We start from the raw sequence: 14,632 nt of genomic DNA, 5'->3' as shown, positions 1-14,632 counted from the left end.
CTCTCTCTCTCTCTCTCTCTATCTATCTATCTATCTATCTATCTATCTATCTATCGGTTTGTGTTGTTGAAAGAAAAATCAGGTCCAGTTCCAAGCTGGGAATAAAATGGAGGGTGCTTGAGAAAGAAGGTCTGTTTGTTGATGAGCAGAATCAGCAGCAGCATGTAGTTCTGGGACAGCTGACAAAATGGAGTTGAGAGTGGGTGGGTTTTTGTGCCTTCTGGTTGAGATGCTCCAGGGCCTTGTGCAATGTAGTGAACCTTGTGTCAATGGTGGTGGGTTAATCATTTTATGTCCTAAAGGTCATGTCCTGTCCTTAGAGTTTGGGTGAGGGAATGTAAATTCTCAACCCCATCAACTGTAGGGGCTGAAGGTGTTTTGTTTATGAATAGATTGGCCCAATCTTTCTGAATATCCATTCAAAATCTCCTAACAATTGGCTTTTTTTGATTGAGGCTTTTTTTGTTATAGCAGAAAGACCGGGGCTGCTTTCTGCCTTTGTTAAGATTCCCCCCCCTCCATTTATTCTTTAGGGGAAATATCCTTTTCTGCCTCTTTTTTAATATTAAGAATGAAGAATATTTTAATCTGGGGAGGTGGGGGTCTTCCTACAATGTAAAGAGGCAGTCTTATAGATGGGGTGGTGCAAAGCTTCGTCAAAAGAGGAAGAGATTTCAGACAATGATCAGACTCAAGGTGTGGTTGCAGTGGGAAACCTTTCAAAAACAATTGAGAATTTTTCAGAAGGTATGCTGAGACTTGTCCGGGCAGGATTGACTGGGTGAGAAGAGTCCATTAAGAGAATCCTATTTTGAAAAACAAGGCAGGAAAGAGCTTTGCAAAGGAGACTGGCTTTATTGTCATTTTGTTTAAATTGGTTTAAAATTGGTTTCATTACCGCTGGAGCGTGCCAAGAATGGAAAGAAAACGAGGAAGTAAGGACAAAGGAACGAAAGCCCAGAATTACCGGCAAAGGTTGAATTCCTTTTTCTAAGGCAGAGAGAATGGTCATTTAAATAACTGAAAGGGACAAAGTTCAGGATCTGAAGAGGGAACAAACCAGAGAAGAAACTTGGAGATAAAATACAACGGGGAAGAGCAAGTGGCTGAAGGAAGCTTTCTGAGGAGACAGGAAGGAGCTATAAAATAAATTATATCTTTTTCTGATTTGGGAAAGGTTTTCTTTTTCGCCATGGCTGCCCCAACAGGCATAGAATGTTTTGCTGAGGATCTGCGCTGTTCTATTTGCCTGGAGCTCTTTTCAGACCCCGTCATGCTGGAATGTGGGCACAACTATTGTCACGGCTGTATCACTCGGTTCTGGGCTGAGATCCCTATCAGCCATAAGGAAGACATGCCACCACCCCTCCCTACTTGCCCAGAGTGTCGGCGTGAGATCCCAGGTGGCAAATATACACCTAATCGGGTGCTGGGACAGCTTGCTTGCAAAGCTCAGGAATCTCTTTTGGTCCAGGCTGGTGACAAGGAGAACAACGGTGATGAAGAAGATGAGGAGATGCAGGGGGACAAGCTTTTTTGTACTGAAGATGGGTGCCTGGTGAGAGCTCTGCAACCGGATCACTGGGGTCACCAATGTCTCCCTCTAGTTGAAGCTGTGGAACACTTCAAGGTGAGTAGAAGGGGATTGTGGACTTGGTGAGTAGAAAGGGCAGAGATGGGGAGATTACACCAGGTCAGGATCTTCTGGGAGGTGAACTGCTGGGGGGGGGGAGAGAGAGGCTTGTGTGGGTTGGGTGTGGGTCTGTGCTGTCTCTGGTTGGCTGTGCGGTTGATTTGTATCCTGAGGGGTTCGTAGGCTGGTTGTAGATCAATGTGTCTGTCGAAGGAACTGCTAGTGGAGTTCCAGGCTTCAATGAACTCACCAGTGTGGCCAATGATTTTTGTGTTGCTCCAATTGAACTGGTGTTGTTTGATGTCGGTGTGGGTAGCGATTAAAGATTTAGGATAGTGGCGTTTGACTGCAAGCCAATGTTTGTGGATCCCGGTTTTCAATTGACATGATGCTAGAAAGAGTACAGAGAAGAGCAACAAAGATGATTGGGGGACTGGAGGCTAAAACATATAGGGAACGGTTGCTGGAATTGGGTATGTGTAGTTTAATGAAGAGAAGGGTGAGGGGTGACATGATAGCAGTGTTCCAATACCTCAGGGGCTGCCACAAAGAAGAGGGAGCCAGGCTGTTCTCCAGAGCACCTGAGAGCAGGATAAGAAGCAATGGATGGAAACTAGTCAAGGAGAGAAGCAACCTAGAACTAAGGAGAAATTTCCTGACAGTTAGAACAATTAATCAGTGGAACAACCTGCCTCCAGAAGTGGTGAATGCTCCAACACTGGAAGTTTTTAAGAAGAGACTGGACAGCCATTTGTCTGAAATGGTATAGGGTTTCCTGCCTTAGCAGGGGGTTGGACTAGATGACCTCCAAGGTCCCTTCCAACTTCTTCTTCTTCTTCTTCTTCTTCTTCTTCTTCTTCTTCTTCTTCTTCTTCTTCTTCTTCTTCTTCTTCTTCTTCTTCTTCTTCTTCTTATTGTAGAAATGGTTGCAATAGTTACAACTGATCTTGTAGATTATGTTGTTTCTTTCATCCTTCTGTGTCTTGTATTTGGTTCTGGATAATTCCAGAAGTGGAGTGTGGCTGTGGGTTTGTGGGAGGTCCATAACAGATGTTCTTGGGGCCGCTCATGGAAAATGAGAAGATGCAGGTTATCTGAAAAGAAGGAGGACAAAGCAATTGGGAGTTAAGGAAATGAAGGCAATTTCACTTTAAAATGGAAGTACAGCTACTTCTCACTCAACAACCATTCATTTAGTGATTGTTTGAGGTTACAATGGTATTTGGGAAAAAACAATGTAGCACCAGTCCTCACATTTATGACCTTTGTACCATCACCATGGTCAAATGCTCATGATTCGGGTACATGGCAAGCATTGCACATTTATGACAAGTCTGGTCAAAGAATTGTCATTTTGAACTGTCTGAGCCAGCTTCAGACATGCAAAGTCAATGTTGAAGCTGGCAAGGGGTTGCAAACCACAGTCACATGATATTTCACTTAATGACCTCAACCAGGACAGTTGGAGCTACCATCATAAATCGGCAAGGTTGCATGATGTTTTTCTTGATGATCACTTCATTTAGCAACAGAGTGGCTGGTCCCAATTATGATTGTTAAGTGAGGACTATCTATACATACTGAAGAAGATAGCAAGACTACTAGTCATACAATGATTGGATGGATTCCTTTCTTTTCTTAGCATCTTACATTAAAAGAAAGAATATAATATTTAAATTAATATAATAATCTAAATTTAAAAATAATAATAATAACTATATAAGAAATATAATAATTAAAACACGGAAGGAATTTAAAACACTTTATGTGACATTATATAGCATTTGAGGCCCAGAAAGTAGCAGTCTGAATAGCTGTATCATTGGTTCGAAACAAATTATCCGTTGTGCATGGTCCATCAAGATTATGGCAAAATGGATTTGTGATATGTAGGAACAATGTGCCTCCAATAACAGTGTTTTAGGATGTTTTGCTGGAGGGTTTCCCAGAAACATCTGGCTATCCACAGCATCTGGAGCACCCATAAAAAAACCCCCTTTCCCTTAACTTGGATTCCACACTTGGAATACTGCATCCAGTTTTGGTCACCACGATGTAAAAAAGATGTCGAGACTCTAGAAAGAGTACAGAGAAGAGCAACAAAGATGATTGGGGGACTGGAGGCTAAAACATATAGGGAACGGTTGCTGGAATTGGGTATGTCTAGTTTAATGAAGAGAAGGATGAGGGGGGACATGATAGCAGTGTTCCAATATCTCAGGGGCTGCCACAAAGAAGAGGGAGTCAAGCTATTCTCCAAGGTGCCCAAAGGCAGGACAAGAAGCAATGGATGGAAATTAATCAAGGAGAGAAGCAACCTAGAACTAAGGAGAAACTTCCTGACAGTTAGAACAATTAATCAGTGGAACAATCTGCCTCCAGAAGCTGTGAATTCTCCAACACTGGAAGTCTTTAAGAAGAGATTGGACAACCATTTGTCTGAAATGGTATAGGTTTTCCTGGCTGAGCAGGGGGTTCGACTAGATGACCTCCGAGGTCCCTTCCATCATCATCATCATCATCATCGTCATCGTCATCATCGTCATCGTCATCATCATCATCATCATCATTATTATTATTATTATTATTATTATTATTATTATTATTATTATTATTATTTAGAATAGAATAGAATAGAATAACAGAGTTGGAAGGGGCATTGAAGATCATCTAGTCCAACTCCCCACACCCAATGTCAACCCTCATTTTTATTGTTTTGCAAAAAGCTTTATGTCAGGGGTCTTCAAACTTGGCCCTTTTATGACTTGTGGACTTCAACTACCAGAATTCCTCAGCCAGCATGCCTGGCTGAGGAATTCTGGGAGTTGAAGTCCACAAGTCATAAAAGGGCCAAGTTTGAAGACCCCTGCTTTATGGTTTACAAAGATCTGACATTCTTCTCAAGCAGGAGGCTGGTAGTTGGCTTTGATACAGGCCATCATCTGTGGAATTACTATGCAGGAGATCAGAAATAATCTAAAAGTAAAATACAATCAATACCGTGTTATTTACCTATGTTCAATTTTTACAGGATTCCTGTCTGCTTTACTTTTGAAAGCAATTACTGTATATAATTTGCGGCAAAATTTTTTAAAGCACTCATGTCTTTTCCTAGGACTGTGTGGCGGTTACATCCCTGTTTGCTTTGAGATACCATTTTGTCTTCATCCTCATAGTCTTTAGAGTTGCAAAGTCTGAGTAACTTTTGAGATGCTTGTTTTAAATTCTACCAACCCCTTCCTCAGTGTGGTGCCAGACTGATGTGACATGTACTGCATTTGGATTAGGCTTTTTAGGAAATGGGGCTGCAACACATCTGGAGGGCCAAAGATTGAGGGAAATTGTTCTAGGATTTCTTAAGACAAAGCTTGCAGTGTCCACACAGAAGAATTCCATTTTGTAGAGCTTATTGTGCAGTTGTGTAGCTCAGCCTAAATAACAATTGCCACTGGCTGAACAAAAAGGACTATCCTGCCAGCTGTGTGTAGTAGCCAGCAATAATCAAGTAGCCAGAAAACAACCAAGCTCAAAGTGCACCAAGGACTCCTTATTTCAACCTTGAGATACATATATTCTCCTTTATTGGAGTCAGAAATATGGTTATTAGCCACTGTGGATTTATACCTGAGTTGGATTGTCAATTCTTGTAATAGCTAGAGAAGAAATGGGTACGAAAGCAAAGTCTGAGATAGTGTCCAGAGATGGGTGGTCCCTGTAAGATCTGGATTGGACCCCAGTGCAAAAATCTGTCTCTACTTCGATGGCTGGCTGTTGGCTTTTCTGGCATCTGTTTTCATTGACCTCAGATGATCAATAACTGTGAATGGCTACTGTAATCTGGTTCTATCTTGTGTGGTGTTTCTGCTTCCTTCCAGGAGATCTTAACAGCGTCTAAAACACAGCTGGAATCCAAAATTGAAGCAGAAAGATCCGTTCAAGAGCAGAGGGACCAGAAACTTCCAGAAATCAAAGTAAGTCAAATCTTCCATGCTGTTGTACATATTGAACATATGTTTGACATGGTCAGTCATCACTGGTGCTTTAGTAGGTAAATGAACGTAGCGGTAGTGTTAACGTGCTGGTGCCAAATTAATTCTTCAGTGTTATGTAGAGATAATGAGCGGTGGCAGGGCCTAGTAATGAAGACGCCCGCCTCCCACTTGGAAGGTTGAGAGTTCGATTTTAGGTAGCCGTAGATGTTTCTCTCCTAGGGTGCAAAGAAAAAAAAATCTGCTGTGAACTCTGTGTGGTGTCAGGAAAGGCATCTGGTCAGTAAACACTCAGATACATCTAGTCCACCCCCCCCACCCCCCGACTGTACTGCAAATTAAGGGATTACAGGATTGTAAAAAGGGAGTAGATACAGAGATCATACAGTCAAAACCAATGTAGGCTGGGGAATTCTGGGAGTTGAAGACCACACATCTTAAACTTGCCATATTTGAGAAATACCAGTCCAAATTATCAATAAAATCAATCCAAAGATGAGATAGGTAGGTAGATAGGTAGGTAGGTAGGTAGATAGATAGATGATAGTCATAGATAGATAGATAGATAGATAGATAGATAGATAGATAGATAGATAGATAGATAGATAGATAGATAGATAGATACTGTAGATAGATGATGGATGGATGGATGGATGGATGGATGGATGGATGGATGGATGGATGGATAGAGAGATACATAGATGTATAAAAGTTTATATGGTTGGGACTGGTCAGTGTCTGATGGGAGATTATCAAAAATATCAGATTAGACAGAAGTTAAAAAACCTAAAAGCAGGTTAAAAAAATCAATATTATTCAAAGGAATGTTACAGACGAGTCCATGTTATTGAAAACTGAACTTGACCAGTGGGAGACTTGACATTATTTCCCACTAAACTACATAACAGGACAACTTGGGCAGGGGGTTGGACTAGATGACCTACAACAGCAGTGTCAAGCTCGCAACGTCACGTGTTGTGTTGTGACATATCGTGACTTTTTTTTGCCATTGCCGGCAATGGGGTGGGCACGGTTTTGCTGTGATGTATCTGGCCTGTGGGTCAGCAGTTTGACACCCCTGACCCTACAAACTCTCTTCCAGCTCTGTTATTCTATTATATTCTAACTTGAAGGGGCCTTCTTGATGTACAGTATTTTCTAAAAGCAGAGATGGTGGGGATCTCACACATTCCTCCTCCTTCTCCTCCCAAGGCCCAACGGTTGCGTCTAGAGCAAAATCTCTCTGCCCAGTTCACGGAGCTCCATCAGTGGCTTCAAGAGAAGGAATCTGCGCTGATCAGGGAGATCCAGAGAGAGGAAAAACTGCTTCTTAGTGAACTGGACAGGAACCAGAGGAACAGCCAGGAGAAAATCCGCACAGCCAAGGAGGAAGTAGCTAAGATTCAGGCTCGGCTTGCGATGGAACCGGATTCTGAAAGCTTCCTTAAAGTCAGTACATTTCTCAAGCAATATCTGCATTTGTGTGTCTAGATGTACATGTGTCTTTCTCTTACAGGTAGTCCTCAACCTGTGACCATTCATTTAGCGACTGTTCAAAGTTACAACAATACTGAAAAAGTAACTTACGGTTGGTCCTCGCAGTTATAACTGTTGCAGCATCCCTGCAGTCACAATAATAATAATAATAATAATAATAATAATAATAATAATAATAATAATAATAATAATAATGATGATGATGATGATGATGATGATGATGATGGTGCAAGCAAGGGTAGTACCAATAGTAATAGGCGCCTTGGGTGCAATCCCAAAACAACTGGAGCACCACTTGAACACCATTGGCAATGACAAATTCACCATTAGTCAATTGCAAAAGGCGGCCTTACTAGGAACTGCTTCCATCCTGTGACGATATCTGTAATACCATCAAACATCCACATTTGCCTATCCCAGGTCCTTGGTAAGGACTCGATAGGTAGACAAAAATTGCCCAATCCAGTCTGAACATCTGGCTGAATGTGCGATGATCAATAATAATAATAATAGTAAAGTTGGAAGGGACCTTGGAGGTCATCTAGTCCAATTCCCTGCTCAGGCAGGAAACCCTATCGTCTGGTCACTTGGCAACCAGCTGGCATTTATGATGGTTGCAGTATCCCATAGACATGTGATTACCAATTGCTATCTTTCTAGCTAGCATCTGACAAGAAAAGTCGATGGGGGGGGGGGAAGTAGCAACTTGTGGTGACGTGATGTCTCACTTAATGACCATGCCAAAAAAGGTTGTAAAATTGGGTGTGGCCACATGATGCCTCACTTAGCATTCACACTGCTTAACAATGAATTTTACAGTCCTACTTGTGGTCATAAGTCAAGGACTACCTACGTATCTCCATTATTCAAGATCCTCTGCAGTTTTCCTTTCATTTAACTCAAGGCTTTCCGATCTTGCAATCAGACTATTGCCACATTGCATTTATAAGCAGGGCCAAGCTTTAAGGGCCAACTCAGTATTTCCTTTCTAAACAATTTACCTAGGCGTTAGGAAGTTGCCACCTAACCAAACCTGGTTCAATTATGTGATCTTCCTTCAAAAAAAGATATTGACTCTCCACTTCAAACTCTTCAAAGGCTATCACTGGGAAGAGGGTATGAATTCATTCTCCCCAGCCCCCAAGGGTAGGCAAAGAACCAGTGAGTGGAAGCTTTACAGTATATGGAGACAACCAAACTCCAAATAAGGAGGATATTTCATCATCCTAAGAGCAATTACAATGGAATAAGTTGCCTCAAATTCCCTTGGAGAAGTGGATCTCCATCACTGCAAGTTTGCAAGCAATGGCTGGACAAACATTCATCTGGGATGATTTAAGACAGGGGTCTTCAAACTTGGCCCTTTTATGTCTTGTGGACTTCAACTCCCAGAATTCCTCAGCCGGGCACGAGGATTGGACTAGAAGATCTTCAAGAGCCCTAGGATTCCATGATTCATTGGGAAAGATAGTGGCATTCCTCTTTCTTCCATTAGATGAATTCTAGTGGAACCAGTTTAAAGTAATGGGCTAAAACAGGCATGTCAAACAGCCAGTCCACGGGGCGGATGTGTCACGCTGAAACTGCGCCCACCCCATTGCCGGCAATGGGGAAAATGTCCCGATACGTTGCATGATGTCACATGACGTCATGAGTTTGACACGCCTGGGCTAAAAACCCGAAGAAACCATTCTTAATAGCTAGCCTTTCTCTGATCATTCTTACTTTCTCCTTCCATAGGATATCAAAGTCTTCATAGAAAGGTGAGTATGTCTTCTGGGTGAACCAGTGCTCTGATGCTCTGTTGGTCCTTTATAAATTGGGTGGAGGCCTTCTGTTGAACTACTTTAATTTGGCTTATTTATAATAACTACAATAAAGACATTGTCTGCTTTTTGTCTGGCTTGGGACTTTCCCCCACTGCTGAGTTGAAGTGCTCTGCACTCTTCCTTGAATCAGTAGAAGACTATATCAGCTTGACTCTGGCTGTTTTCCTTACTGATCCCTGTTGCCTTTGATTCCAGATTCAAGGATCTGCCCAAAAATATTAATCATGAACAAATCTCAGAGCAACCTTGCAAGTTGTTGGGAGGATAAAATGAGGGCTGGTTGCTCAACAGAGCCAGTCTGATGTGGATTAGAGAATTGGAGATTGTAAAGATAGCCGGCACATAAATTTAACAAATAAATAAGTTCTAGTCCTATTTAGGCAAAAAAACCCCATCTGGGTGACCTTGGATCAAGAAGCAATGGAAAACCACTTCTGAAACCTTGCCAATACAACTGCAGGGATCTGTCCAGGCAATTGGCACGAGTTAACACTGACTTGAAAGCATAATTCTACTTCTACTTCTACTTCTACTTCTACTTCTACTTTTACTTCTATTACTACTACTATTAAGTTTCCTTGGTGCATCGTTTAATACTAAAGGAAAGTATTGAGAGCTTCAGAAATTCCCAGATATGACCACCAGATGGCGGTCAAGATCAAGCCTTGGCATTGAACAGTTCTTGCTGGTTTTTCTGTCTTTGCAGATACTGTCCCGGCGAGGACAAAGCAAGTCCACTGCCTGTGATTTCTCGTGATTTCAATTTAGGTCAGTTTAAAGGGCCTATTCAGTACATGGTCTGGAGAGAGATGTTGCTGGACTTAAGACCTTGTGAGTATCATGGGGGAACAGCATCAAAATCGCAACAAAGCCAAGCGAATTCTTACATGATGATTTGATCATGCGTAACTCATTTCAGTTCTGGTAAGGGTGGCATCATGGTTAGAGTATTAAGCTAAGAGGCTTTTTAGCCTCAGCTGAACCCTGTAATCTGCTGCGGCCTTGTCTAAAACGCTTCTCTCCCTATACTGTGGATTACAACTACCATGAACTGCAGATAAACCGCGTGGTTCCCAGGCTGATAAAAGATTCAGGAGGCTGTTACGTAAATTGCCAGATGCAAGCCTCTCCATTATCACTGAAAAGGCACACCTCTTTTCCAGATCATAGGAAAACTGTTAGAAGAGAAATAAAAAAAAGTTTCACCCTTACCGTACATGTTGAATCTAAACAGTTCAGCAGCTGGAATTGTTGTAAAGCCCATTCTTTTGCAATTCAAAACACTAAAAAATTGTGACTGGAAAGAATCATGATAAACAGTGCCAAGGAGCATAACAGTACAATTAATGTTTATGGATGATGGGCATAGTAGTGCCCAAGCCCTGGATGGAAACAGGTTGAGGATGGCAGGCTCAAAAATCAACCTTCAGCCCTCTCTTACCTTAATCTATTTCACAGAATTGGGAGGACAAAGGTTAAAAATTGCCTGGGTACAAGTGAGGTGTAACTACTCGTAGCTCATTGGAAGGAAGGCAAGCAAGTTCCCATCTGCCTTCTCACTTAAGAATTTGTTTCCATCTTTTTGGAAGGGGATTGTAACATTGACTAACTTTCAAAGTTCAAGTGGTTGCATTTTGCCACCAACCTCGAAGCTTTAGGAGCTGGCTGGTGGTTTGCAAAACATTTAGCCACGAGGTGATCCTATCACATCCTCACAGAAAATATAGGGGCTCCTGCCTGAGCAGGGGGTTGGACTAGAAGACCCTCGAGTTCCCTCCCAACTCCGTCATTCCGTGTTCCGTATAAAATGCTTTTTGCTGAGAACGGTTCTACTCGTTCTGCCAGAACTTTGTTGAAGGTAACAGAATAATAACAGAATAACAGATTTGGAAGGGACTTCGGAAGTCATCTAGCCCAACCCTCTGCTCAAGCAGGAAACCCAGATCCCGAGAGTGAGCTCACCTGGATATTTATACCTCCTTCTTTTCACAAAACTGGGCCAGGACAGAATAACCAAAGAGTTAGAAGGAACAGGTCTCTTCTTGAACACTAAAGAATCATTTCAAGTGTCTTCAGGGGAGAATCATGCAGAAAAGAATCCCCTTTTAGAACTTGCAGACGATGCCTTCAGGGAATTTGGGTTCTATCCAGGGGTAGGCAACCTTGGCTTTTATGACTCGCGGACTTCAACTCCCAGAATTCCTGAGCCAGCACGGCTCAGCATGGCAACCTCTCCCTTTCTCCTCAGCATGGCTGGCTCAGGAATTCTGGGAGTTGAAGTCCGCGAGTCATAAAGCGGCCTAAGGCCTAGGCCCGGGGTAGGCAACCTTGGCTCTTTTATGACTCGCGGACTTCAACTCCCAGAATTCCTGAGCCAGCCATGCTGAGGGGAAAGGGAGAGGTTTCCAAGCTGAGTCATAAAAGAGCCAAGGTTGCCTACCCCTGCCCTATACCATACTTACCAAGAGCAGCGAATCAGTCAGAAAGCTGGAAAGATCATGTGTATGTCCAGAGACATAACAACTAATAAAGTTGCAGATAGTCCTTGACTTACGACCACCGCACAGTTGTTAACTGAGTTTTGCCCCATTTTATGATCTTCCTTGCCGCAGTTGTTAAGTGAATCACTGAAGTTGTTAAATTAGTACTGAGTTGTTAAGTGAATCTGGCTTCCCCATTGACGTCGCTTACCAGAAAGTCGCAAAAGGTGATCACGTGACTCCGGTACACGGCAGCCGTCATAAATATGAACCAGTTGCCAAGCACCTGAATTTTGATTGCAGGACCATGGGGATGCTGCAGTAAGTGTGAAAAATGGTCATAAATTATCTTTTTCAGTGCTGTTGTCACTTTGAACAGTCACTAAACAAATCGTTGTAAGTTGAGGATTTAATCACCTAACTAGAATGTGGAAGTAATAGAACCCAAATCAACTAAAATTTGTCTAGTTTTTAGCAGGACAATAACAGGATTTCTTGATTGGCATTGCTGCAAACTGATGCTATCTACTCGGCATAGACCTGTTTTTAAACATCTTCTTGGGGGGACATTCCCAACTTCAAAATCAGTAACTGTGAGAGGGACCTTGGAGTCTTAGCGGATGGTCACTTAAATGTCAGCCAGCAGTGTGCAGCCGCCGCCAAAAAAAGCTAATACAATCCTTGGTTGAATAAACAGACATAGAATCAAAAATCACACGAAGCATTACTACCGCTTTATAAAGCCTTAGTAACTGGAATACTGCATCCAGTTTTGGTTACCACATCACAAAAAAGATGTTGAGACTTTGGAAAAAAGTGCAGAGAAAAGCAGCTAAGATGTTTATAAAGGCCTGGAGGCTAAAACATATGAAGAACGGTTTCAGGATTTGGGTTTGGCTATCTAGAGAAAAGAAGGACTGGGGTGACATGATAGCAGTATTCCATTATTTGAGGGGCTGCCACAAAGAGGAGGGGGTTTGTTTATTTTCCAAAGCACCAGAGGGCAGGACAAGAAACAATAGATGGAAGCTAATCAAGGAGAGAAGCAACCTGGAATTAAGGAGAAACTTCCTAACAGTGAGGACAATTAACCAATGGAACAGAAGTTGCCTTCAGAAGTTGTGGGTGCTTCATCACTGGAGGTTTAGTTGCCTGAGATGGTATAGGTTCTCCTGCTTGAGCAGGGGGTTGGACTAGAAGACCTTCAAGGTCCTTAACAGCTCCATTCTGATTGATTGAAAGTTGCCAAATATAGATAACTCTCTTATTGTTCTCCTCCCAACAGTCCCTTCCCATATAACCTTGGATCCTGCCACCAACCATCCGAACCTCGTGCTCTCCAAGGATCTTGACACAGTACGCTTGGAAGATCACCCCGAAGAAGAAATCCCCGATGGCCCAGAAAGATTTAGCAAGACTGTGTGTGTGTTGGGTGCCCAGGGCTTTACTTCGGGATGCCATTATTGGGAGGTAGACGTTGGAAATAAAACCAGCTGGGATATTGGGGTGGCCAAGGAGTCGGTGAACAGGAAGGAGGCCAAAGTGATGGTCAAGCCTAGCAATGGGTTTTGGGCCATTTGGCTACGGAATGGCACTGAGTACAAGGCCCTTGACTCTCCTTCCAAGCAGTTGCTCCTCAAGATCAAGCCTCAGAAAGTGGGGGTCTATTTAGATTATGAAGGAGGACAAGTCTCTTTTTACGATGCTGACACCATGACCCACATCTATACCTTTCTGGATGACTTCTCCGAGTGCCTGTACCCCATGTTTAGCCCTGGGGTCAACAAAGATGGTCTGAATGGTGAACCTCTCTGCCTCCTGTGCCCATGGATCTAGCAAGGACCACATAGGTTATTCAACTCTGTGTTGACTTTATTTCAGTTGTGAATAGTCTGAAAGTGCCTAACATGTCATGTTGTTGAAATTTGGGGGAACTGAGCGTATTCACGGAACCACATGAAAGTTGGCTTGAACTTGAACTTTTCCATATATGGAAAAAAGAAATTTAAGAAGAGATGATATTTTATTGTACACCGCCCAGAATCCCTTTTTGAGGGAGATGGGAAGTCCAGAAATGTGAAATATAAATAAATAAATAAATATTCCAACAAATTCAAACACAATAAATCAGCAGGTTTTGAGGGGCTCTGGAGAACGTTTTATGATTAGGACTAGCTATAATGGATGTTCTTCTGTAGACTAGCTTTCTTAACCTTTGACTATACCAGGGGTCTCCAAATGTGGCAATTTTCAGATTTGTGGACTTTAGTTCCTAGAATTCCTCAGCTAACCATGCTGGCTGGAGAATTCTGGGAGTTGGAATCCACAAGTCTTAAAGCTGCCACATTTGGAGACCCAAGGACTATACTTAACAACCTGGTTTCAACCCGTGTGTTCACTGCATTCTATTTAAAAACTCTGTGCTCTCACTTATGACATTGAATTAAGTCAATCCGAGTTCTGATTTTATGGGACCAGCATTTCTTGTCTATTTTTTTACCTCACAATCAGTATATTAATGCCTTGAAATTTGTATTTATCAGACTATATGTCTTCGTTTATAAGACATTTTGAGAAATGAGTTTCATATAGGTAGCAGACACTTCTGTGGCTCATTCTCCTTAAAAGGAAGTGGATTTTTCCAGTCCTACAAATCAAATAATAACAACATTCCGGTTGCTAGGGGGAAAAAAGAAGTTTGTGTTTTGAAAAGTATCTAAGGGACTAAAATGCTTTGGGGGACATGTCATTGCTTCTGGGAGAAGAGGTATACCAGTTCACTGGGGAAGCCTCATGGGAAACACAGTATCATAGAAAGACGTTGGTTGAACCAACCAGAGATTTTCTTCTCTAGCAATAGATTGGATCAGATTTTCAAAGATACATGCAAAGGTAAGTGTTTGTGAAGAGAAGTCTGCTGTTTTCATTTTTAAATACAATTTCAGGATTAATTTAATATAATTGTTCAATATAATTTCCAAAAGGCCCTCGTTGTGCTGTTTGCAATTGTTCACGAAGGCCCATTTGAGAGTTGCTTGTTTGATAAAATGTCAGATAAAAAAATCATTTTCTTTTAATTCCAAGATGTTGGAATAATTCTGTGGACTTCATAGCTTGTGATGGCAAACATTCCAGCTGGAGATTCATTTAGAATAAGTAGGACTTTGCAGTTTAGTATATGGAATAAGTTACATTAATATTTTA

At 42.1% G+C, this 14,632-nt stretch overlaps 1 protein-coding gene across 1 annotated transcript; it reads left to right on the top strand.

Moving 5' to 3' along the window:
- Positions 1-810: 810 nt before the first annotated feature.
- Positions 811-13,564, top strand: LOC310649809 (zinc-binding protein A33-like). The gene is made up of 6 exons (XM_083378603.1): positions 811-1,630; positions 5,509-5,604; positions 6,835-7,071; positions 8,860-8,882; positions 9,655-9,779; positions 12,714-13,564. The coding sequence occupies exons 1-6, from the start codon at positions 1,193-1,195 to the stop codon at positions 13,262-13,264; spliced, it is 1,470 nt and encodes a 489-aa protein (XP_083234729.1). The 5' UTR covers positions 811-1,192; the 3' UTR covers positions 13,265-13,564.
- The last annotated feature ends 1,068 nt before the right edge of the window (positions 13,565-14,632 follow it).

Source organism: Vipera ursinii (assembly GCF_947247035.1).
Source record: "Vipera ursinii genome assembly, chromosome: Z".
Classification (NCBI taxonomy): Eukaryota; Metazoa; Chordata; class Lepidosauria; order Squamata; family Viperidae; genus Vipera; species Vipera ursinii.
The sequence above is the reverse complement of the archived record's forward strand: the minus strand, read 5'-3'. Positions and strand labels throughout refer to the sequence as shown.